This window comes from Brachycentrus maculatus, unplaced genomic scaffold, assembly GCF_059751285.1.
Source record: "Brachycentrus maculatus isolate JH-2025_06_01 unplaced genomic scaffold, ASM5975128v1 h1tg000005l, whole genome shotgun sequence".
Lineage (NCBI taxonomy): Eukaryota > Metazoa > Arthropoda > Insecta > Trichoptera > Brachycentridae > Brachycentrus > Brachycentrus maculatus.
Genome location: NW_028280760.1, coordinates 1,911,110 through 1,936,686, shown reverse-complemented (window position 1 = coordinate 1,936,686; position 25,577 = coordinate 1,911,110). Strand labels below are relative to the sequence as shown.

General features: G+C 34.7%; 5 protein-coding genes across 7 annotated transcripts; 2 read left to right on the top strand and 3 right to left on the bottom strand.

The window, feature by feature from the left end:
* Positions 1–303: 303 nt before the first annotated feature.
* Positions 304–3,565, bottom strand: LOC148313824 (dnaJ protein homolog 1). Its single transcript, XM_088256964.1, has 3 exons — positions 3,494–3,565; positions 2,336–3,159; positions 304–901 (listed from the first exon to the last, which is right to left on the bottom strand). The coding sequence occupies exons 2-3, from the start codon at positions 3,155–3,157 to the stop codon at positions 668–670; spliced, it is 1,056 nt and encodes a 351-aa protein (XP_088113090.1). The 5' UTR covers positions 3,158–3,159; positions 3,494–3,565; the 3' UTR covers positions 304–667.
* A 339-nt stretch (positions 3,566–3,904) lies between these two features.
* Atac2 (Ada2a-containing complex component 2) lies at positions 3,905–13,167 on the bottom strand. 2 transcript variants are annotated; one of them, XM_088256929.1, is made up of 12 exons: positions 12,712–13,167; positions 12,444–12,581; positions 12,151–12,299; positions 11,534–11,647; positions 11,282–11,462; positions 9,645–9,762; positions 9,099–9,556; positions 8,932–9,019; positions 7,904–8,216; positions 6,916–7,097; positions 6,249–6,329; positions 3,905–4,529 (listed from the first exon to the last, which is right to left on the bottom strand). In XM_088256929.1, the coding sequence occupies exons 1-12, from the start codon at positions 12,921–12,923 to the stop codon at positions 4,437–4,439; spliced, it is 2,127 nt and encodes a 708-aa protein (XP_088113055.1). In that variant the 5' UTR covers positions 12,924–13,167; the 3' UTR covers positions 3,905–4,436. The 2 variants fall into 2 exon arrangements, with proteins under 2 accessions (XP_088113055.1, XP_088113064.1); XM_088256938.1 differs by lacking the exon at positions 12,444–12,581 and having other exon boundaries at positions 12,712–13,122.
* Positions 4,523–6,038, top strand: Ada2a (Transcriptional adapter 2A). The gene has a single exon (XM_088256951.1). The coding sequence runs from the start codon at positions 4,571–4,573 to the stop codon at positions 5,912–5,914; it is 1,344 nt and encodes a 447-aa protein (XP_088113077.1). The 5' UTR covers positions 4,523–4,570; the 3' UTR covers positions 5,915–6,038.
* A 2,462-nt stretch (positions 13,168–15,629) lies between the features above and the next one.
* LOC148313821 (uncharacterized) lies at positions 15,630–21,718 on the top strand. Of its 2 annotated transcripts, XM_088256897.1 has the most exons (8): positions 15,630–15,715; positions 15,838–16,020; positions 16,170–16,331; positions 16,668–16,765; positions 18,174–18,277; positions 18,359–18,879; positions 20,502–20,582; positions 20,668–21,718. In XM_088256897.1, exons 2-8 carry the CDS (start codon positions 15,846–15,848, stop codon positions 20,802–20,804), a joined length of 1,278 nt encoding a protein of 425 aa, XP_088113023.1. In that variant the 5' UTR covers positions 15,630–15,715; positions 15,838–15,845; the 3' UTR covers positions 20,805–21,718. The 2 variants fall into 2 exon arrangements, with proteins under 2 accessions (XP_088113023.1, XP_088113032.1); XM_088256906.1 differs by lacking the exon at positions 18,174–18,277 and having other exon boundaries at positions 18,690–18,879.
* Positions 21,719–21,904: 186 nt separating this feature from the next.
* On the bottom strand, positions 21,905–25,526 carry Nup43 (nucleoporin 43). Its single transcript, XM_088256918.1, has 3 exons — positions 24,862–25,526; positions 23,518–23,692; positions 21,905–22,508 (listed from the first exon to the last, which is right to left on the bottom strand). Exons 1-3 carry the CDS (start codon positions 25,212–25,214, stop codon positions 21,963–21,965), a joined length of 1,074 nt encoding a protein of 357 aa, XP_088113044.1. The 5' UTR covers positions 25,215–25,526; the 3' UTR covers positions 21,905–21,962.
* Positions 25,527–25,577: the final 51 nt, after the last annotated feature.

Here is a 25,577-nt window from a genome sequence, read left to right as displayed (position 1 = left end):
TGACACAAATTTGCACATTGTTAGTATTCATATTGTTTTAGAATACTATAAGGTGATACTGTACTCCTATCTTCACCAATGTGATGCACAAGGCACCGAAAAAGAAAGAATAGTATGTAGGAAATGGCAAATATTAGTAACAGCTTGTACAACGTAAAAAGTTAAGTCAAAAGTAATGATGCTTTACTTGCCGAACTTTGATATCTAAAGAATTTGACCGAGCCGAAGAAAGAGCATAAAATAGATCCCAATGATACAATAAAATAATAAAAACCAATGGTTACTGCCAATAAAACACTTCAGTTTAAATAAAAATTAATTTAATTAGCTTTGCAGACATTTCAGGATAGCCTTGTGCTTATATTATATACACATAAACATTTTTAATAAAGCAATAAAAAATTAATTTACTCAATGGCATTCTTCGCCGGCGCACATTCACACAGAGATAATATTTACAAAGATGAAAGATGTACAGGAATGAAGGTCCGAGTCTAACAGTACCTGCTCAGTGAAACCAGCCACTCTTACACAAATAACAATAAAAACATTGTACTAAAACGTACAAGTACCATCAAGCCGAGACGCTTGTCACAGAGCCCCACCCCACCCCGGCACTCGGGGGCTACACTTTTATTCAATTAGCACTAACACTTATCAGTCAACTTCAGTTCGGTAGCGTGTCCATTAGGATTTCTTTAGCACTTTGCGGTAGCATAACCGGGAACTGGATATCGAATGCGACCAGGAGATCTCCTTTTCTCGAGGGTTCCTTGGGAAAGGGAAGGCCGTAGCCGTTAAACCTCTTCACGGTGTTGGGCTTCACCACCTCGTTCATCAAGTTGACCGACAGCTTCTCCCCGCCCATGGTGGGGACCGAGAGAACCGTTCCGCACAGAGCCTGAAACAAACGGGAAAACATTACTACACCAGTCAAATACAAACACTACTATATCTATAAAATACGCGTATGCAAATTAAGTATACGGTAACAATGACAAATATGGCTCGGTAAGCGCTATGAAATATTAATAGTGAGCGCCCTATTTGGTCAAATGTAGCCATATGTCAATACCATAATAGAACCAAATGTGTTTCAAACCAATGCAGATTTTAATAATTTTCTTTTATAAAATTACCACTTATTACTACTACTTACAATGTCCTAATAATATTCTAATAATATCATTATTTTAAATTTTTGGTTTTGAAAGTGTAGAAAATAAGAAAAGGTTTTTTTTGTAACTCCAATTGCAAAGTAAATCAACAGAGGCAACTTTGAATGTAAGAAAAATTGGTAAAATACAGATAAAAAATTAGGTAAGGAAATTTATAAAATTATTCATAAGATTTTTTTATTTGTAAACAATACTTTCCATTAATTTTAAATGACCCGCCATTAAATTTTTTTGCACATGGATTAGAAACATGTTTTATAAAAATAAAAATATTGATGAATTTATTTTCAAAATAAACAGATTTCTTATTATCGTGTAGTAATTATTTAAGTAGACACTTCAATCTGACGAATTTCGGTGTCAGAGAAAGATGAAATGAATTAGCTGAATGGAAAGAGTGACAAAAGATGAGTGAAAGAAAAAAATACCTTAAGTCCTATCATCTACCTTAAGAAGTCCAATCATCTACCTTAAGAAGTCCTATTATCTACCTTAAGAAGTCCTATCATTTACTACCTTAAGAAGTCCTATTATCTACTTTAAGATGGTAGATGATAGGACATATTGATGACCTTATCAATACCATAGGAGGATAATAGAAGGAAGAGGAAGAGCAAGAAGGAGCTATGTGGAAAAGAGAAGGCAATCGACATTAAGAAACAGCTACATCGAAGACAAGAGCTTAGTTCTCAAATTGGAAATATTAAAAAAATGCTTTTATTTCATTCTCAGAAGTGGCCAATTCAACACTTTTATTAATTTTCCTCACAATGGGTACCCCAATAGTGAGAATCATAATAACAATGGGCATTTCCAAATCATTGCAATATCGTGTTGATAGTTACATATTATTACTTGAAATTTAAAATTCATGGTTGTTAAAATCATGATATCTATGAGGTAACCCTTAAGTTTCATAGAAGTAGCATAAAATTGGATTTGGTCAGATGTTGTGGATGATGCCAGGTCATTGGCCGGACACTATGGAACACATTTTGATGCCAACTAGTTTCACTTAAGTGTTGACCAATATTCTCAGTGTCGAGCACTTTACTAACCCGAGCAATTCGAGGTCAAAATACAGACTATGGTTAAGGAAATGAAACGACTGAATCTAGCAATGAATGTGTTTCGGAATAGAGAGAGATAATATTTACCTGTTTGAGAGACACCTTGGCCATGTAGCGGATGTCGCTTCCCTCCCGCTTGAAGAGGGGATGAGGCTTGTCGCGGATGATGAACACGATGTCGGCCGGAATCTTGTTCCTGCCCTGGTCGCCCTCCTTCTGGAAAGTGATCTTGGTCCCCGCCTTCCATCCGGGCTTCACGTGGATTGTCAACACTTTATCTTCCTTCTTGGCCGTTCCGTCGGGCTGGACCACCCGGCGGGATATCTTCATCTTCTTCACGCAGCCTTTGGTGATGTCTTCCAGGGAAACGTACAGATCGTGCTCGATGGGAGGGTCCTGCGACTTGTCCTTGCGGTTGGAGAGCCCGTTGACGTTGAAGGAGTGCGAGCGGAAGGCGCCGCCGGGTCGGGCGGTGCCCATGCCCATGGTGGAGAAGGGATCCATGTCCACGTCCATCTCGTCGTCGAAGCCGCCGAATATCCGGTTCCCGCCCGACCCGTTCATGTTGAAGAAGGCCTGGAAAGGACTGCCGCTGCCGAAGAACTGGGCGAAGGTGGCGTGCGGGTCTCCGTGGAAGGAGTAGGAGAAGTTCTGTCCGCCGCCTCCGCCGCTGCCTCCCGTGAAGTTGCCCTTCAGCCCTTCCTCTCCCTTGGAGTCGTAGATCTCCCGCTTCTTCTTGTTGGACAGGATCTCGTACGCCTCCGCCACTTCCTTGAAGCGTTCTTCCGCGCCCGCGGCTTTATTCTTATCGGGATGGTATTTCAGGGCCAACTTTCTGTACGCCTTTTTGATATCGTCGTCGGTCGCGTCCCGGCTGATGCCCAGGATTTTGTAATAATCTTTCCCCATGACTGTGAACAAAACAAATTCGGATTAAAGCCGTGGGATAAAATTTGCCAAGTACGCGGAGCAAATGTACGAGGAAAACTAAAGTAACGTAGGCGTAATTTCTACGTTGGTGAAAATTTGGTGAAAAGCCAATACCAAAATACTACGCATTTACTAAAAATATACGGCGAAGCACGTAATCAACGATATGGCCAACGTACATAAATCCAATTTATACAGATATTACAAATTCAACAAGCATCGATATACCTGTCACGCTTCATAAAGATAGAGTTAATTAAACATCAAATACGTATACTGAGGGTTCGCAATGTATCGTATTTGTGTAATTCTCACCTTATTTTTTGTGAAAAAACAATCCCAAAACAACGGCACAACCACAAACGAGTAATGTTTCACGAACTAAGCGCGCGAGAGGTGGCGCTCGAGAATATATAGATAAAAAGTTCCAGAATATTCTAGGACCTTCGTTCAAAATCGAGATGCGTCAATCCGGTTCTTGTCTACGTGCTGCACTCGAAACTCGCAAACAAAAATCGTGCTCGTAAAATAAAAATATAAACTTACCAGCCATATTAGTAAACATGTTTTAATAAAAAATTATTTCATACAAAACTAAAATAAAATAATTGCGTTACCTTTTTACCTAGATTATGAAAAATAATCCGTTCCATTTAATTGCACTTTTAGGTATGATATTTGGTCAACCACCATTAATAAAGATTTAAAATAAATAAAAACACACCATGAAATTCATTTTCCTTTATTAATAAGTATATAAAATGTATATCAATATTACAATAACATAGTTATTAGTCCTGAACCCGATTTTTTTTTCGGAATAGGGGTAAAAATAAAAGAGGTTTACAACGCGTCATATAAAAGTATTGGATTCATTTTAATGTCCTAATAAAATATCGTCAAAGGATAGATACACAAATAGAATTCAAAACGTCAGTACTTGAAGTGGGAAATGAAAACTGTCACTTTATCCGCCACACTTTATATACTCTGGTATCGATATCGACATGATTTTTTTTTCATCCACTGGCAATACTAAATCGGCGGGATATGTCAAATTGACAGCGCAAATCGCGTAGTTTTCATGTTTTGGCCGGCTCACAAGCAAGTTTTTGTTTATTTGTTTTCTTCTTTCAATACATTGAGTAAAATCAAATATACAGAGGGAAGTCTAGAGTCGACGTAAAACGCAATAATTTCATTATTTTTACAAACATATAGATTAAGAATGTCACAATTTACGAGAGCAAAAAAAAAACTACCTACATAGCCTAAGAAATAGAGCATGTTTACAATCTGTGGAATCCGCGGGGAAGTATTTTTCATAGAATTCTTGTATTAGTTCCTCGATCTGAAAAATAAATAAGCATTACAAATTATCAAAATATAAAAATGGAAGAAATTACAGATTTCCTGCAACCACTTTGCAAAGCTTGTTCGGTACAGCTATTTGAACCATATATCGAATGCGCGGAGTGTGAACAAGTGTCTTTGTGCTGTTTGTGTTTTTCCAAAGGAGTCGAACTGTCGCAACACAAGAACTATCACAAATATGCAGTCCGAAAAAATAATTTTCCACTCTTTGAAGATTGCAATTGGACGGCTAAAGATGAGTATTATTTATTAAAATATGTTTCCGAACATGGCTACGGAAACTGGGAAGAAATATCCAAGGCCATGCAAACTCACTCCAAACTAGAGTGTCAAGAACATTTCAAGAAGTTCTATATCGATAACAAGTATCGGGATCTGCCCTCGTTGTATACGGAGCTGAGAGAACAGTACGCGGCGGAGGGGAGCATCTACCCCTTCTTGTTCCGAAACTCTAACAGTGACGATCCCTTGAGACAAGTAGGCACTTCCATATCCCACCAAGTGGCCGGTTACAATCCGTACAGATCGGACTTCGAAATGAACTTTGATAACAGTGCGGAAAGTGCCTTAATACTACTGGAAACCGGTGAAAACGACGAGTTGACCAAGAGCTTACAGTGCGCCTCGGTACGAGCTTATAACAATAAACTAAAAGAAAGAAAGAGACGGTACAATATACTGAGACAACACGGACTGATCGTCCTGAGGAAGTTTTACAAATGGATGCAGCACTTCGAAGAGATACTCAGTCATCAGACGTGCGAACGTCTCGTTGTGTTCATGCAGCTCTTAACGGGAATACAATTCGACGCATTTATAGAAAATCTTAGCATAGAAAAAGAGCTACTTTTATATTTGCACAGGTTGTACGAGTACCGAAAAAATGGCATCAAATCATTCAAGGGATGCCAATTATTTCGTCATTTGAAGAGAAAAGAAGATCTTCGCTCCAAAGACTTCAAAAATTATCTGACTTCTGCGGAATTAGACTGGAAGTCTCTCGAGCCAAATCCCTCGACTTCTACATTCGGCGTAACCAAAGATGTAAATGTGCTTTGCAATCCGCTATCTAAGGATTTCTACGCTAAAAGGGGGCAGTCCAGGAGGGAAATGACGCCGTTAGAAATTATTGGCCTTCCCGGCTATGAGCATCTGAGTGAAAAAGAAAAATTGCTTTGTTCATCGCTGAGATTGATACCTAATAACTTTATTACATTTAGGGACATCCTCATCGGTGAAAACAACAAGAATGGATATTTGCGATTACTAGATGCGAGAAGACTGATTAAAATAGACGTTAACAAAACCAGAAAATTGTATGATTACCTTATATGCGAAGGTTTTATTCATAAACCAAAATAATTATTCCCACTTCTCCAGAAACTATACATACATATGTTTTTAAGCATGTATATTATTTTTTTCAATTTCTACAATAGTAAAGTTTATAATTTAAAAAAATGCTTTTAATACACACTTGTTACAAAATTACAATATTGTTTCATTACTTTGTGTAACCTATTGCAATTAAAACAAAAATATCTCAAATATACATTATGTCATTATGGTGGTTAAGTGATTCAAATTTATTTAGTTTTTTTTTATTTTAAAATTATTCATCCAATCATCAAAATTTAATTCAACGCATCTTGGAAGATAATTAGATTGTAATAAAATATTGTTTGTTTATACTCACTTTAAAACCAAATTTTTGGTACAAAAATATAGCCGAATTGGTTGGAGAAACGTGAAGGGTAACATCTTTATCAATGCTGGTCTGAAAAGAGTTTTTGCATTAAAAATTGTCAAATTTAAACTTGAAAAAATCACATGCAAAGAATACACAAGGAAATCAGTGAATTTTTAAAAAACAAACCCTAGAAGACTTGGCTTATGTATCAAAATAGGCGAAGAAGAATACAAAAGTCTGGGTATTTACAGGGCTTATGACCTGTCATAGACTGGTAAATTGATCACATTACACACATGCAACATTTACCAATTCTACCCAGGATTGACAACCATACTACTTAAATTTTTGGAACTCCTGATCAGTATATCTAGGAATTCCAAATATTTGAGCATTGTGGTTGTCAATCATGGTTAGAATTGGTGAATGTCGCACGTTTGTATATGACAGGTCATCCGCCCTGTAAATACCCAGACTTCCATATTCTTCTTCATCTATGTTGAGATGTCAAAAACATATGTACTTGTTCATCACTGTGATATCTAAGTGATTTACATAAATAAAATTGAGATGTTTTTACATTTATCATCTACAATTTTTATAACGGTGTAAATAATTTTTTATCCGCTTAAATTTAAATGACTACAAAATTGAGATTTAAATGAAAAATTACCTGAATTAAATGGTATAGCATAAAATTGGCAATTCCAGATTTTCTCCATTCGGGACGGGTAAATAGAAATGATACATAACATTCACTGGGACCGGTATCAGGCACGAGAAATGCAAATGCCACTATCAACTTTTTATATAGTACAACACAACTGAAGTCCGGGTATTGAAGGGCTTCTGTCACTGAAAAAACAAATAAAGCAAAATAACTCTAAAGTGTCATTTAATACTAGATAAGAGTGAAAATTTAACATGGTAAGAAATATTGGGCGCAAGGACTGTTTATTGAAGAAATGCACTCCTTACTACAGAATAGCATTTTTGATTGGGGGAGAATTTATAACAAAACCTTGAACCCTATCGAAACAGTTCAGAGAACATTCATTAAAGTCGTTTTAAAAAGAAAAAAACCTATCCAACAAAGGTATTATTTTCAACATTCCAAGTCCCAAAAGTAGGAGCCATTTTCAAAAAAACTTTAATGAAAGGGTGAAAAATACTTAAATATAATGAAAAGTTCATCTTCGAGATACCAAAATGACTTAACAATACCAAACAATTGCAACCGAACTTTAAATATTTGGGAATCAAATACATATGTACTTCAATAACCTTAAAACAGAAATTTAAAAAAATTTAAGATATACAAAATCTAAAAAATAAATTAAATGCCTTATGTGTTAATGGAGAAAAAAACACAAAATAAAAAATTGAATAATATCACTCATAAGCATAAACAATAAACAATGAGTATATGTCCCTCTCCAAGCACAAGAGCTTAGGTCTCTTTATTGGAGAGAACAGCGTAACTTATTTTAAGATTGTCAAAAGTAGAAATGTCTAATGAATTAAATTATTTAAAACAATAATTGTAACTATATTAAGTAAATAAACAAGAAAAATGCACTGTGGCGGAACATAGCAGTTATCTGATGAGGCAACATCGTACTGGGTTGTTTAGTACTAAATAAGAGTGAAAATATACTTACAATCAATACCTGGCCAGAAATATTGCGCGCAGAGACTGTTTATTGAAGCAATGTGCTGTGGGCGAACATAGCAGTAGTCCAGTGGGGCAACATCGTACTGGGTTGTGTTTATACCTTTGTTTACTTTATTCCTTAACTCATCCATGAGAGTTAACCACGGTGGCTTTGTTTGAATATCTCGTCGGATGTACGGCTTGAGCAACCTTCCACTGAACGGAGATAAGAACGGGTTTACCTCAAAGTTACCCGCAAGTCTTGTAGCAAAATCAACTTGACACGGCATAACCGAACCACTTAAAGAGTCGGTCGCATGCTATAATAAATAAACAATTAAAGAGTCGGTCGCATGCTATAATTAATAAACAATGAATAATTCAGGGGGCTTTACATGACTGCTATTTAAAACGGTGAAATTATATTGCAATTCTAATAATCTTTAAAAGTGAGATTTAACAAATTGTTCCAATTAAAAAAATAATCACAAACAGATTTAACTCTCAATAAAAATTTTAATGGTTGTATTTTGCATATTATTTGGCTAGTAAGTTTGCCAACCACTGATCTATATGAACATATCTGTAGTGTAATGGCAAAGGGGTATATCTGTCAAATATTTCATTTTCTATGTTTGTTCCACAAAATGTTCAAAATAGTGTATTCCATAATCTGGCAAAAGGATATAGCTGTAGTCTCTTATTAAGTTTTATTAAAATATGTACACATAAAATACATAAAACATATGATTTATTTAATTTCACAAGTTTGTTTATGATCTGTAAAATTTGGTCTGAGACAGATCGGCTGTCCAAATTTAAAACACTGTAAGGGACATTTTTTTTGTAGTACGTTTTTTTTGCATTTATGGAGTAAGTAGACTACTTAGTCCAAAAATGCAAAAAAAACCTACTACAAAAAAATGTCCCTTACTGTGTTTTAAATTTGGACAGCCGAGATGCCCCTTTGCCTTTACACTACCGATATTATACATATGTGATAATAAAGAAAAGGCACCATTTAATATTCCTTACCTGAAACCGATCTAATACTCTGATGTACTGTTGCGAGTACTGAGATAAAACATCTTGAACTGGAAAACCGGCTAATTTACAAACCATTCTGAAATAAATAAAACATTTGACTACATTTTTTATGAGATAAATGTATATTACAGAAGGTAAAATAAGACTGAAAATACCTATCCAAATTCCAATTTGTGATGTGCTTACTTCTCTTCAATTTTCTCACAGCAAGCTTTGCTCGCAATCTTATCAAACTTTTATCTATATTTTCATATTGCGCCTTTCGACAGATGTCATTAAGATGATTCAACATTTTAATTTCTTCATATTCCGTAACCGGAACGACTGTCTCTTCCCTGGATTTACTTTCGTTAATATTGTCATTCCAAGGCAAGTCTTTATCGCATTCATAGTTGACAGTACTTAATACTTCTTTAATAATTGGTTGAACTGTATTCTCAATGGTTGAATTTTGAATAAATTGATTTACATGACTTTCGTTACTTTCCTCAGAAAATGTACCACATGCGGTGGGAAGTTGTGAATGTGGTGAATGATTAACATCATCAGAATCACCATTTTCACCAGATGATGGATCGTTACATAAATTGTCATCCCTATTCAATAATTCATTCTGAAACATTTAAAAATATACATTTCTGCCAGTTAAATATATTATAAAATTTAATTTAATAGTGAACCTCAATAAAGTTAAATGTTACCTGTAATTGATATCCACTGCTAGCTTCTGATAACTCCTCAAAGTCTGGTAGAAAACTATCAAAATCTGACAGAGATTCTTCAGCATCCAAAAAATAGTTTGAGAGATATGAATCATTTCTGTAAAGAAAAAGACAAAAATAATTTTATTTATCTAATTTAAGTCATTCCAAAAGAGGTGAAGACTTATAAAAAATTAAGTCTTTATAGTTCTCATAAGTAGTAAAATAAATAAAAATAGTATTTTCATTCGCACCAATGATTATTACACATTAATTACACAATTATATGAACAATTTTGTGTTATATTAATGATTGAAATTGACTATGTACTAAATTATCTATACAGATTCTTTTAATCTTTCCGGGAGTACAAAAATTGATGTCCGACTTTCTTTTTGGAGTGGGTTCTTTTAACATGAAAAAAATTTTTTTTTCATTAAATCGATGTATTATGAAGATAGAAATTATGTTAAAATAATTTAATAAAAAAAAAACACCTATTCTAAATATTTTTCAATTATGACAAAATTACACACAAATATCCACAGATGTCATTGCTATACAAGTTACATCATACTAACTGACAGACAGACTTCGACGTTCATTAACGTCGATACTCCTTTAAGGAAAATTTGCACTGACGTTCGTTTACGTCCATACTCCCGAACAGGTTAAATCTAGAGTAGTAAAAAAAACGGAAAAGAAAAACCCTGGATAATCTCCCTGGATAATCACAAGAAAAAACTAAGCTAATGCACAAAACAATGATATGGAGATTTAATTTATATGATTATTGTTTTTACTTGTAGCCTGTTTAATTTGATCATGTTTAATCAAGAATCTTTGATGTGTTTAGTAAAACATAATATGATCTTAGAACAAATACAGGGCTGATAAAAATAAAGTTTATTTAATATTTTTTTTTTTTAATTAACACACAATCATTTTATTCGCATTTACATTGCTCATTGATTTGCTTAAATTAATATTTACCATTTCTGTAACCTCAGAATTGCTGTTTTTCAACTAAGAAAAATGAAAAAAATGGTTTATTCAAAGTATTGGCCCTTGGCAGTTACAAATTTTTTCCCCAAATTAAATTTTCTGACAAATTACGAATACATTGCCAATAAAAGTCCTCGGTTTAAGAGGCCAACAAGTCGTCAAGCCATTTTCAGACATCTTTATACAAATTGAAGTGCTGAAATATTACACGCTCATGTCTTTGCTGATAATCTAGCCTTTTGTCGTGCAGAGCTCGGTTGAGTTTGACCAGTTGTTGATGTTAGCATTGAACATTGACAGTTTTTCCCGGTTTTAGCAGCTAGTAGTAGACAATACTCTTCTGATCCCACCAAATACACAGCATTATTTTTTTTCTGATGCAATCTGGTCAGGAGGACGATGTCGCTGGTTTGCCGAGGTCGACCTTTTTTCGGCACAAAATTCGACATGATTAACACAGAAAAATATACTTTGCTATTTATTGTTGATGTGAATATGCACTGATGTCAAGCCTTCAAAAATCCTTGTATGACATTTTTTTTTAAAATAGCTTTGTTTCACGTAACGCCACCTTGAGCAAACGGCAATTCTGAAGTTAAAGACCTGGTAAGTATATAAATAAGAAACTTACTTGAATGTAGAAGTAATACAGGGATCATTTTCTTCAATCTGCATAGACAAGTGTTCAGCTGTCGGGTCCAATTTGAGTTTTTTGTAAGAAACATGATCAGTGTTGGCTTTTTTTACTTTCTGATTGGATTGATGAACATTGTCAACACAATGTTGATCCACTGATAACAAATCACCAAAACCTAAAGATAGATTTATTAAGAAATAATAGTTGAACAAATTTAGCATCCACATTAACTTAGTTGAAATTTACCCAGTTCGAGAACAAGCTGCCTCATGACAGTCCCCTCCAATTCTTTATCATTTGAATAAACATTTTGTGTTTTGTTTGCACGCTCTTTTTGTTTTGCCTGGATTATTTCATAATCTGAAAACAGTACAATTTTTTTATAAAATATATATCAAAATGTATTCAATCACAAGCTCAAGCACAAGCCATTCAAATATAATTATATTATTTCGATAAATAAAAATACTTTGTGTTTTGATCCACTCACATTTTTATTGACCAACTAGTTTCAGCAACAACCTGTTGCCCTCTTCAGGGTTTTATTTATGACTGAAAAAAACCCTGAAGAGGGCAACAGGTTGTTGCCGAAACTAGTTGGTTAATAAAAATGTGAGTGGATCAAAACACAAAGTATTTTTATTTCTCGAAATAATATATCAATATGATCCACAAAGTTAATGCTTTCAATATTCAAAACAGATATAATTATTTGTTTCCAATTCCGCAGCATGAAATAATACTTTCAAAGTGTCGTCACAATTTTTTTTTAAAAACACTGGTGACAGATTTCATCATATCTAAAAACCTTAAATTTTATGTAAAAAATAAATAAAATAAAAACTTTAATTATCGTTACTTACTTAAATATTTCATGAGTGCAGGAGAGAATCCGTGGGACAATTTCCACCATCCCTGCTCATTTAGAACATTGAAACCTGATTGAAAAAATGTTGGACTGTATAAAGAGAGAACACCGGATACAGTCCCTAGCCAGTTTTTTCGCCGCTTGCTAGAAAGTAAAGTAGAAAAACTATTTGGCATATTAATAATGTAAAAAAGATGTGCACAGGTTATAAGGGTAATTTTTTTATTTATTTAACTTATATGTAGATGTGTGTGTGTGTGTGTGTTAAGTGCATTAGAAAAATCTTACAAATGTGGATGAAAAAGAAGATCCCAATTTTTATTTATGAAGGATCCGATGTGTGTTCGCCAGTGAAAAAATCCTTGATTACTTATTGCACTGCATTTTAGAGATAAGTCATAAAGAACGATAACCAAACAATGAAACCTAGAAAAGAGATAATGCATTTTATTTTTTTTATCATAGAAGGGGTTTCAAATTGAGTATTTGTTGGAATGTAGATTATAATCCACAAACAGTTTAAAAAATATATTAAAAAAAAAAACAGAAAAATTACCAAGAAATTTTACATCGGTGAAATATTTCTTCTCCATTCGTAGTACAATCTGCGCAAGTGAATGTAAAAAATACATCACCAGGAAAATTTCCGGGCGGCTCCTTGCTGAGAAGGCATTTTAAATGAACAAGATTATTACATATAGTGCATTTTAAACACGGTGAATGTTGTTTATTTTCCGCATTTCCACAATATTTACAAGTGTTCATCATAAAAGCAGGAATTCAAACAATTGTTTCTGAATCACCATAAGGTTGATAACCATTACTATTCAACAAAAGTTTAGAAATAAGAATAATATATTGAGAAGTAATATGAACTCGTGTACTCAAGTCCTATGTCCAGTTTCATTGATGAATAATTCTACATCATCCAAACATGCCGACGGCATTCTGACAGTTAACTGACAGTTCCTTTCAACAGCTGCACATGCATCACAAGCCATAGATATTACACACAGAAAATCTACAAATATGCATAGTGTATTTATTTATTCGAACTAAAGGTATCTAGGTACTGTAAAAAATACTATTGCTGTAAAATTATTAAACCTATTGATGTATTCCATAAAATTTGTGTTTAAAATATTCCATTGAAAAACTTATCTTCCATAAAAGAAGCCCATATTTTTCCATGACTATGCACCCCAACCTTTTTTTTCGAAAATAACGCGGCGGCATACGAAATAATAAACTGCGGGTCCTTTTGAAAATCTTTCTAAATTTGTAGGGTAGCATAATTCCTTTCCTAGACAATCACCTTTAACTATCGCAGTTAAAACCATTAAGGTTTATTACGGAGAAACCGTGTTTCACGGAATTTTGGCCGTAGCAACGAACTTGGAATATTGACAATAAATGCATTCTACATTGCCGCCAATAAAATGTATTTTCTACCTATTGTTAGAACCCGACCTTTTCGGCGTTCCCAGTAAAAGCCACTAGAATGATCGACCTCCATTAACCCAATGGAGATCACAAAAGCGAGCCCTAAATCAAGTGCATTTTAATCTTGTAGGTACATTTAGATCTACAGAGTAGGCCTCGCTCAATGAATCGATACTATTGACACTATCTAGGTGGGACAAATCTCGGCAATTACTATTTTGTAGGGAATAGGTGCGTTTCCCAGATAAAATTGGGAAACCGAAAAAGCTTTGCCTATTATTTAATAGAAACCGCCAAAGAAAAAAATACAACATACATTTTTTAAAAGTTTTAAATACTCTTAAGCGATTTGAAGATATAATTATCATTACCACATGGAAATTACATATTTAACAATAGCTATAACAATACTTATAAGTATTTTAACATTATATTCCTTGCCAGGAATCGTCCCTGAACTTCGAGCCTAGTTGACTAGGCAAAGTTGTTTGTTTTTTTCCTTCATTTCCCCGCCTACTCGGTATTCAAGGCGCTTTTCCGCGTAATATCAAGTTCTTGATCACCGGATGTACCCGTGGCCTCTTGGTTCACGGAGAGACGGGTTGTTTCCATCTTCTTCCACGTGGTCGCGAAATTCAAATTCCATCCGTATTACTTACGTATAAAATTTATCAATCAACCCTATATCAAAATAGAGAAATATAAAATTAGCATGTTGTTAATATGTTATATATTTGAAAATTATTTATGAAATAAACATTTAAAAATATAATATATTGAGGCAATATCAAATCGCATGATGTCACATGTTTTGGAATAATGGAGTTTATGGGTGAAAAGTTTATTTTAGGAATTTTTACTCATCACGTTACTAAAATTTCAGGTAATTAACTGTTTTATTCACTTTCGTTCGCTGGTTTTCTTATTATGATGATGTATTTCCACTTCCAGCCACGACGACGTCCTTCCAGACAGTTTTCCAGTCACTCTGTTTTTAGAGGAGCGGCGATAATTTAATTTAGTTGTCTGTGGTTGACACACCTAGTTAGTCTGTGGTATGGTGTTGTGGCCAGGGGGGGTCGACTCGTAAACGTCAGTTGTTCAAAAAACGACCAGAAATGACGAGATACACTAATACACTAACAAAAACACCAAAACGGGAACGAAAAATACGAGATACCAACAAGTTGTTCAAATATTTCAAATAAATATAGACAAACTATGGTTATAGACAATTATCGATAGAAAAATAGAAATCCGTATATGAAGAACTTGATAATATTGAGTATTATGCCAAACTTAAGTTAAATTTTGCGTATGAAAGTGTAGTTTTTCTTACTTGACACAACGCTCCCTTGAACTTCTGCAGCACCCCAAAATGCAAAAATTTAAAAACGCCTAGCCAGACTTCCAAAACGCCCACAAAGGGGCGCTGGCACCCCCGTTAAGAAACATAACTTCAGGAAGTGGTGGGCACTCCTACCGCCTTTTTAAAATATTGTGTTTTCTAGAATTTTAAATATAATATAGTAATTTGAAAATTCTATCGTTTTTATTTTTTTTGAAAAGCCTTATATTTGTACATACTTTGAGATAATAATTTCAAAAAAGTTACCATTACCATTTATCATTGTAAGGCTGAGTTGAGTAACCATTATTAATCGCCTGAACTCTTTTTATAAATGTCGCGTTTTAGCCGTGACCTTTCTATTTTTGTTTACACTGAAATAAATAAATTTAGATAGTGAATATAGATCTTCTTTGTAATATTAATATTATAATTTTGAAAATATGTAATACAAGAAATTTCAATATAAATACCATTTAACCTGAAAAATGAATGATAAATATTTCGGCGGGTGGATTCGACATTCAGCCGCAGCGAAGTCACGCCCAGCCGGGAACTTAGTACTTCTAGCCGTTTACGTCACTTCCGGCCGCTGGCGAATATCACTTCTAGCCATAAAAAATCGAGGCAGTTGGCGGTCTTTATATAAATTAGTTAGTCTGTGGTTGTGGCATAATTTCATTGTTTTTTGAGCGCGTTGGGGTGCGTCGTATCGTATTGATTTTTTACTTCTGCATCTTTCGGATAAACTACCCAGAATTTGATTAAAGTAAGTAAAATTTAAGGGATTAAAGTGCACGTGCTTCAGTTTCTAGACATCTATATGCCTTTTCCTGCTTCCACGTAAAGAAATATCGTATAATTGACCATCATATTTACTTTTTTTCCTAGGTGACGAAATGGCTACCGGGATGGTAAATTTTAAATTGTATTTAAGACAGAATAGACGAGTTGTAGAGATACGGCGATTGTCAGTCGGTAAACAGTTTACCGGTAACTTCAAGTATTTCGTTTCGAGAGTTGTTACGCTGTTCCCTCAGCTGAAAGGCAAAAATTTCTCTGTCGTATGGAACGGTACGTTTTATTTTATTTTTGTTTTTCTTTCTTTGTTTTCAATGTGTTGTTGACGTAAATAATACATAAATCTTTTCAAAAGCGTATCATCAAATTGAAATACTCGTATTTCAATTACATAAAAATAATTTGATGTTTTTACTGTACAGATAAAGAGGATGACGTCATGCTTTCCACTGATGAAGAATTGGTTCTGGCACTTACTTCCATGCGTCAAGACGATACTAAAAAGCTATTTGTTGATGTGAAAGCTTCCAAGAAAAGTCCCGTGCTACCATCTTTTTTGATGAATACACTTGTGAAACCGAAGAGTATGTTATTAGTTTAAATATTATAATTGTGTATGTATGTTAAACTCCAAATGTCCTAATAGGCTGAAAGGGCACTTACCCTAGACAATGTGCATCATGCAGTCAATGACTGAAACTGGTGACTACACGATGCCCTGTAACCCGAAGCATCACATATAGTGATGCTTGGCATAAACTTTCAATTGCAGAGTGGGGAGTATGGGACTTACAAATGGGGCGGCTGCCACAATACTAACACCTGTTATCTAATGAACTGTATATGAACTGTATATCCACTGTATATGACTAAATTACGCAATGCTGAAGCTAATACTAAACTACTGTTTGTGGTTTCAGAGAATTCGTTGTCAGTTCATTTGAACAAACAGAAAAACGTCGATGCAGCATTTCCAGGACTCGAAGTGCATGAAGCCATTTGGGCCCCCATTAATATGGTAATTTAAAGATTCATTATACATTCATATTTAACAAACCATCATGCCGCTTCCGCAGGGTTAGGCAGAGAGAATAGAAAACCACATCAATCTGTCTTTGCAAATAATCTTCCCCTCTTCCACATTCACGCATCTTCTCATACACACCTGCCGATTATTCTGACTCCTGACTTGACCGCTTTCAAGTATTTGACATACTTGTTGATGCCAAGTTTTCCTCCGTCTTCCTCTGCTACATCAACCACATTCATAAAATTGGTTTGCTGTTATTTCTTTACTCGTTGGATTCACATTGACAAGATGGATTCACATTGTACTGGACGAGTCACCCGTCCTCGATAGTGGCTCTCAGCAAGGCTTGTACGAAGGGTAGACGTGCTGGAAAGTCCTCTTGATGGTGATGTCTAGCAAACGGGCCGTCTGGAACCGCTACTACACCAGTAAGGAGAGCTGATGCAGATGTGCAGGGCAAGGCCAGCGTCGGAGAGGAGGTCCGCATTTCAGAATAACTTTGCCACAGAGGTGTGCATTCTATATAGGCAGAAAAGCAGTGCCTGGATTACTCGCGTTCCATACAGAAACACGACCAGTGCCTACTATGCCTTATAAGGATAAGGACATGCATTACTTCAGTGATGTATACCAATGTATTTATGGTTTTTTTAGGCATGGGTAAGGACCCAACCCTACTGCCTACCTTGATTAAAAACTCTGCGTGCCAGGTACAACTGCAATGAGTTAAAAATAGTCATTTCAGATAATGGCAATATGTTCACAAGAAAGTCTAAAATCAGTACAAGTTAATTCAATGTGATGTATTTTTCACATTTATTTTCGCCACCCTTCCTATCTATCCTACCTGCTGACAAGCCTTTAAAAAGTAAAGGCTTGTCCGGTTATTCCTTTTTCTTTAATACGGTAAGAGTTCTAGATAAAGGTATGGTTTTTTTGAACGGTTAAAAATCTTCAATAATTTTAACTTTCTTTTAAATTATTTTGTGCCATTTCAATAAAAATCTGACAACGGACAATTAATATTTTTTTTTATATTAAATAAAATATTCACAGATAAATTATGATGCACCGATTGGAATAAGTGCTAGGTCAGGTCAGGCATCAATACAAATTCTCTTTGAATTATGTTAGTGTGATTCATAGTTATGAGGCGTCATATTACCACCTTGAAATGAAGTCTGTTTTCTGTCGATTGTAGCCGTCTTATTTATTTTTGTTGCTTCATTTTAAAGGCATGTGTTGATCACGATAAATCCCAGCCACGACAATGTTTTCATATATTGCCATATTTTGACACTTTGCATTTTTGGTTTTAAGATTTTCAATTAAACTAACTTTAAAATCAATACTTTTGTGGATTCTTTTTCACTTTTTTTTACACCTTTCTTTACAGAGTGCTGTTACAAACAGTGCGTATCGTATAAGCCCCTTACAGAGTGCTGTTATGAGCAGCGTGAACAATAACTTGAAAAAGTTCACAAAACGGTATCCTGTCAGGTACTTAAATTAATAATTGTCCATTTTAAATTTCTTTTAATCTAGTCTTGTTTTTACAATACTTTTTTTTTTCTCTATTAGCTTCTTTAATGGGACGGAGAAAGGTGCAGTAGTTGCAGGTACTGTAACTCGTGACAAAGGGAGCGATATTCAGCCTGCAAAGGTCCAAAAATTATCCGAACTTGTTGACGAATTGGCCGTTATTATGAAAAGCCTGCACTTAAAATCTGAAAACGGTAACTTGGAGAAGGGTTCCATCAAGGAATCGAATGATGTAAAATCGCTGGATAAAACCATAAATACATTGGTATACATCACCGAAGTAATGCATGTCCTGAAGAAGAATTTCCCAATTGTGGGCTTTGAAATGGAAGGTAAAGAAGGTGACATGAAAAATGATATTTCTATCAAGGTTGAGACCGTGGAGAAAGCTTGCGGGGTTGACACTTCAGATGGGAATATTCATTCCCAAGTTGCGTCGGATGCGATGCCCCTGGAGTCCGGTGTTGGTGACAATGGTTCCAGCGTTAAGACCATTTCGGAAACATCGGAAAGTCTAGAAGAAAGGTGGACAATGCTCAACAATGAGTTTCTGGATGCTGGTAAGTTTTTCATTCAAGTGTTTGTTTTAAAAGTAAATGATGTGGGTTTTTGGTATACAAAAGAAAGTGTTGGGTTAGTAAGCAATGGATAAAGAATATGGGTCTTTGGTATACAGAACGTGTCGTGTTAGGGATTTTTTTCAGGGCAGTATTAAGCTAGTAAGATGTCAAATAGTCAATAATCATGTTTTTGAAAAAACTGCACTTGGTCACTTTCTCCTGTATGACTGCGATATGTTAGACATTAATTACCTAAGTTTATTTCGATTTAAAATTTTGCTTAAATTATTTATTGAAAAAAACAGATCTAAGTTCCTTTTTCTTTTAAACATTTAGTACATACGAGGGCTGTCTGAAATGTTTCCGACCTCAACATGAAGATGGCAGTAGTTGTCAATAAAAATTGGGGAATGTCTTAGCGCATGCGTTGAAAGGCACTCACCAAAATTTCGACCATTTTGGACGCATAGTTATTGTTTGACAGTCGTTTGAGTGAGTTGCCGTGAGCGTTTTTTGAAATGGAAAAAATTGAGTATCGAGCAGTCATCTAATATTTGTTTTTTTGCCTACGCAAATTGAAGACGAGTTGGACGCTGTATACGGGGGCTCTGCTCCATCATTTGCCACTGTAAAATTTTGGGCAGCTGTATTTAAATTGGACGTACCAGCTTGAATGACGATGAACATTTGGGACGGCCAAAAACTGCCACCACTGATGATAACATCGCTCAAGTGCATCTAATTGTGTTGAACAACCGTCGGATTAAGGTTAGATGGATAGCAGAGTCTATGAAGATGTTGAAATAACGTGTTTGTTGCATACTAAATCAAGATTTAGGGATGATAAAGCTGCCCGCGCGCTGGGTGCCGCGTTTGCTCACTCCGGACCAAAAACGTCTTGGAATGAATATCTGCACCGCTCTGTTGGCGCAGTTTAGGCGCAATTAGTCAGACTTTTAGCGCCGATTAAAAACTGTAGATGAAACTTGGATATACCATGCTAATCCAGAAACAAAAATACAGTCCAAACAGTGGACTGCGAAGGGGGAATCGGCCCCAAAAAAGGCAAAAACTCTTATGGTCTTTGTTTGGTATACAGAAGGTGTTGTGTTAGGTTAGGTTAGTAAGTAGTAGGTAAATGATTTGGTGTGCAAAAGACGGCGCTAGAAGATTTATCTTGAATAAGGAGGAATTATTGAGAAGTTTAGGTGATAATTTACATTCTAAAATAAGAAATAGAAAAAATCATTTTGAAACTGCCTTTGAACAACTTAAATCCTGTATGTTTTTACAAATCGGGTAATGGTTTCAAGTAGATTTCAAGTAGATCTCGGAAACCCCTTTACTGGGAAACTTTTAATTTAGCAACTACCTATGTAATACCCTGAAATAAAAGTATAACTGAAGCTGACTTTAGTTTTGTAATTTAGTTTAACTGATTGTTTACCATTAGAAATGCCAGTGCTGTTTTTTCTTTGAAAAACAAAAATAACAATCTAGATTTAGAATTATTTTTTAAATAAATATGTTTTGGTAAATATTAAAATTCAATTTGATTTGATAGAAGACTTACACTGCTGAAAAGCACACTTTTCAATTTATCTTTATATTTATTTCTGCAGAACAAATGGAAATAACATCAGAGGATGAGCTAGTGATGGCGACAACTCCAGAAATGGATGAAGAGGAATATCGAACCACTTGTGAGTAGAGAAAAATCGAGATGAAAATTAATTTTAAAAATAATATATTTTATCTTGCCTTAACTAAAATATTATAATTTTTTAGTTCCTCATCTTGGCGCAGCCTTCAAGACTCTGGAAGATATGGGCTTCAATACCAAAGATGAGGAAATTTATCCACTTGTGGAAATTTTCAACGGAAATGTCAAGTTGATAATGGAAGCATTGTTTTCCAAATTTTAATCTGATGAAAATATATATTTTCTTTTTAACTCCTAGTCAACGGGGCCGCTTGCAACGTTCATATTTACAAAATGTTTAATTATACAATGTCGTGCATTTCTTTTTTTTTTTTATTCACTAAGGAGGAAAAAAATCTGTAATTTTGTCTTCATATATCCCCTTAAATTGTTTTGTGAAATGTTAAACGTCAATCCTAATACAAAGACTTCCCATAATTTAATTACTCCCTACCCTCTATTGATAATATAAATAATAATTAAAATAAACAACATAAACCCTAACATCCCTGTGAGTGACTTGTACACATTGCTTCTTAAAACTTGAATATTCCATATATTACTTTCAGTAAGCGAAAGGTTAAGTTTAAAATTTAATAAAGCTGTTAATTTTTTTTTGTTGATTTACAAGTAAAACTCTCAAAACTCGGTGAAAAAATGTTATTCTTTTATCAAGTATTGTAGAGAATACTTAAATCTGTTACTCAATTGTTTCCGAACAAATTTATTTAAAATTTATAAACTGAGCGCTTAAATGGTCCAGAAGAATTCACTCAAAAATCGTTGAATAATATATTTACATACTATGTAAAAATTGTATCCTATAAATATGAAATACGATTAATGATATTAATCTGAATATGCTGTAATTTTATGTTGCTCTTATTTTATTTCTGTGATACCAATATATTATATAGATAATCCTGAATGTAGTAGATCTCAGCCAATGTATAGCATTTTGTTATGTTGTGTTGAAATACACAATATTAATAAAAGCTACATTTACTTTTATATTGAATCCATATAAATATTATCCTTCATTTCAGGATCTTAGGTATAACTATGTTTAAATGTGACGCATTTTGTTATATTGTAATGTAAAAAGCAATATTTAATAAAAGCTGCATTTACATACTATGTGTTATAAATTTTTATTGAATCAATATGAATATTATCCTTTATTTCAGCAGTTCTATAATAAATATAGGAAATGGAGAAGGTGGTAAATTGACAATAGCAGCGATGGCTAGGGCACCTGGGGTTGCGTACCAGTAGTCGTATTAGCTTGTGTTTCCTGGACACTGCTAATTTCCATGAGTAAAATAAGATTTTTTAAGACCGTTTTTTATTTCAAAAATATATTTATAATAATAGAAACGACTCAGGTAAAGACATTTTTTATAATGTAAATAGCCTCGTTATCACACCCACATACAATTTTGTTTTTATTACAATCTATCGAGTTGATTGGCTTGTGAAGGTCAGACATCAGAGACGTCACTTCTAAGTTAGCCCTGTCTTCGTCGCTCATCAACCACGGGTTGATGGTTGATTCGTTCAGAGAAACTGTGGCATTCATCGTAGTGGTGATCTGCTTGGTCATGGTAGAAGTGTTCCAATGCCAGATCTCTCCGCTGGCCGAGCAAGTGAAGAGGCGCTGCGGGTGGTCGGGGTGGAACTGGATCTCCGAGACGGCGGCGGAGTGGGCGTTGAGCAGGGAGGCGGGGTACGTGTTGACTCGAAGGTCCCACACGGCGAGGGCACCATTCTCGCTTCCCGCTAGCACGAGGTGGCGCTGGGTGGGGTGATGAACCACGCTGGTGGCGGCCACTTGATCTCCGCTCAGGAGAAAAGTATTTACCGGACTATTACTAGGAGATCTCAAGTCCCATATTTTCATCTGTCCCCTCAGATTTCCAGTTAAAACCTATTTGAAGAAAAAAGAGGAATATAAATGCAAAAACAAATGCTTCAACATGGAAGAGCATTGTAGTTTTAAAGAGATCTGTGAATAGTGAGACCATTCTTGGTCATTGAGACACTCTTGAAAGGAGTGAGCGATATGGAACCAGGGGCGTGCATTCCATATCAGGCAGAAAAGTAGTAGCTATCCTAACTCACCTGCGTGACATAAAAGTGCAACCAGTACCTACCCTACCTTACTAATCGGTACCTAGCTACTGCCTACCCTAATTAATTTTCTGTTCACGCCACTACAAGAAACTATTGCCTTCTTAATAGGTAAATATTGTAGTTGCATGACAAAAATATAAGTCCACTAGCATTGTTGTTATGAATGAACATGAGGATGGTGTAATCAATATCAAAATTGGTATTGATGAACAATCTAATTTTATATATTTTTTAAATTTTTTTATTTGTATACATTGATTTAAATCACAATTTATACATATTTAGAACATTATTATAATTTTTTTTTGCAGAGACCCACCAAGCAACCTTGTGTGTCTTGTTGGTGGAGAAAAAAATTAAGAATATAAACATTTTACAATTTTCATAAAATTAACTCTTGATCATTTACCCATTCCTTTATTTTGCCTTTGTTCCATATTTAATTTTGATCTCTAACATCCGTCGGCAACAAATTAAAAATGTTCGGAACGATATATTGCAGTGTTTGACTCCCATATTTATTGTTAATTCTTGGGACTATCAAACCTTCGTTGTGTGTAAATCGTGTATCATGGTTGTGTACTAAAGGATTTCAATATTTTTGTCTAGTTTGTTGTTTAACGATGATACTAATCCACAATATTCCACGTACCGGCAGTAATTTTAAATTGAAAAGATGGCTTTCACTACAAGAGGTGAAGATTGTGTGCAAAGATATTGGTATTCTATTCTCTCTGGCCACCTCTGCAGTGAGCTTTGATGATTAGTTAGTTAATTATTCAAAAGTACATAGTATTACAAACCTCATTGTGCTTGAGGAAGCAGACACAGTGGAGGGAACAGCTGTCGGCGTTGTCGATAGTTCTGACAACTTGAGACTGGTGTGAAGTCAGAAAGTTCATTCTACCATCTTCCCCGACGCTGACCACATCGCCGTCCATTACAGCCAATGCGGCACAGGAACTCGGTGAACCATCACTGTAAAAATATAGAGGGTATTTGCAAACTTAATAAGTTGCTATGAAACCTAGTTGCTCGCTTTCTCGCTAGAATACCAAAACCCGATATATCGGATTTTGGTAGTTAAAGGGATATACCTTACTTTCCTAGCTGCAGACAAGCCTCTAAAATAAAGGCTTTGAGAGAGAGAAAGGATTTGTTTAAAAAAAATAAGAGTATAAAAAAGAAATTCTCCATACACGGACCTGATTTAAAAGTAAATTTGACCAGAAAGCACTTAGTTTACATCACCTTATCATAAAAGATGTTTGGATTCAAGTTATAGAGCCAATTATTAAAATAATGAAGTAGAAAAGTATGAGGATGTGCGATGACAGGAAAATTGACAGTGACTACACCATACTCGTGCTTTTAATGAGCACGCTCTCTAGCCTGTATACACTTGCTTGAAATAAGCATGCTTAAATAAAATACTCCAACACATGAAATTTACTAGCAAGCTCTCTGTTGGCTCATTGTAATAAAAAATGAAGAAAATAAAGCAGTCTTATGTACAGAACTGAATAAAATCATTCTTTTGCTTGCAATGCAATGCGTCCAAATGTTTTTGGCATAATGACAAAGAAAGAAAAATACAAGGAATAGACAATTTAGGTTTTTAATTTTTGTTTCTATAATTTTCAGTCAGAGTTTGGCCGTTCATGTTGGTTATCAAATCTTGACATCCATTATTTCTTGCCATACTGTTTTTATATAAGGAAATTGCAGATTCCAGAGGCATTCATTGCTCATAGATAAAGGTACAAATAAAAAATAAAAATCATCTCAGTAAGATATTTTAAAGCTAAGTTGTGGACAAACACCTACTGCGAACAACTGATTGATTAGTATCAATGGTATGCTAGTGCATTCTCATAAGCAAACCTGTTCACACTTGCTCAAAACATGCCCCCTTCCAACCGCACGACTTTTGATATTTGAGCATACTCATTTCTAGCGAAGTGTGTACAAACATGCTACTAAGTAGCATTTGTTCAATAATGGCATGGTCGTGTGCTAGTAATGAGCATGTGTATCTAGACCTATAAGATGATCTGAATGGCTTATGACCGTGTTAATGATAATTACAAATTTATGAATATGCACATAGTGTATAATTAAAATAACTGTTTACCAAAAAAACTTACTTGAAATAGTGCAAATTGTCCCACGTAATCGTTTCCTTGAAGGGTGCAGTTTTTTCATAATTGCTAAGCGTAAGTAACTTAACGAATCCTTTAGAAGACGATGTCACAATGTTCAATTTGTCTATAAACCTCAGTTCAGTAACGTCGCCGTCAAATTCCAATTTGTTGACAACTTTGGGGTACTCTGCACTTTCCTCTTCGAAATTTGACTCGAAAGACCATAACTTGATATAATTTACGTCGTTATCCCAACTGCCGGTCAAAAAAGAATTTGATTCATTATACTCCTCTTGTACCCATCTCACTTTGTTCACTTTCTCCGAGACGAAGGTTCCTTGTATATCCGGAGACATCGCAATATACTTAGTTCAAATAATTCAATACTTTTTTTAAATATATTATGTATATTACTTTACAACTATTTTGAATTAGGTTATTTACAAAACTTGGTTATCCTATGAACCGCGCTGTCAAAATTCAGCGAACGGCATTGCCAACAAATAAAAGAGTACCTCGGAAATCAGGTCTACCAATGTCACCACATTAAGTCAAACCAACATATTCCGGGAAAATTTTCATTCTTGCACACTAGTCTTTTATTGTAATTAATTGCAAATAATGTACTTTCACCACTTTTATAATAGGTAATAATTTAATGTAAATAAAATAAATGTTGCCATGATATTTAGGTACTGTCTAATAAAATATTTATTTAT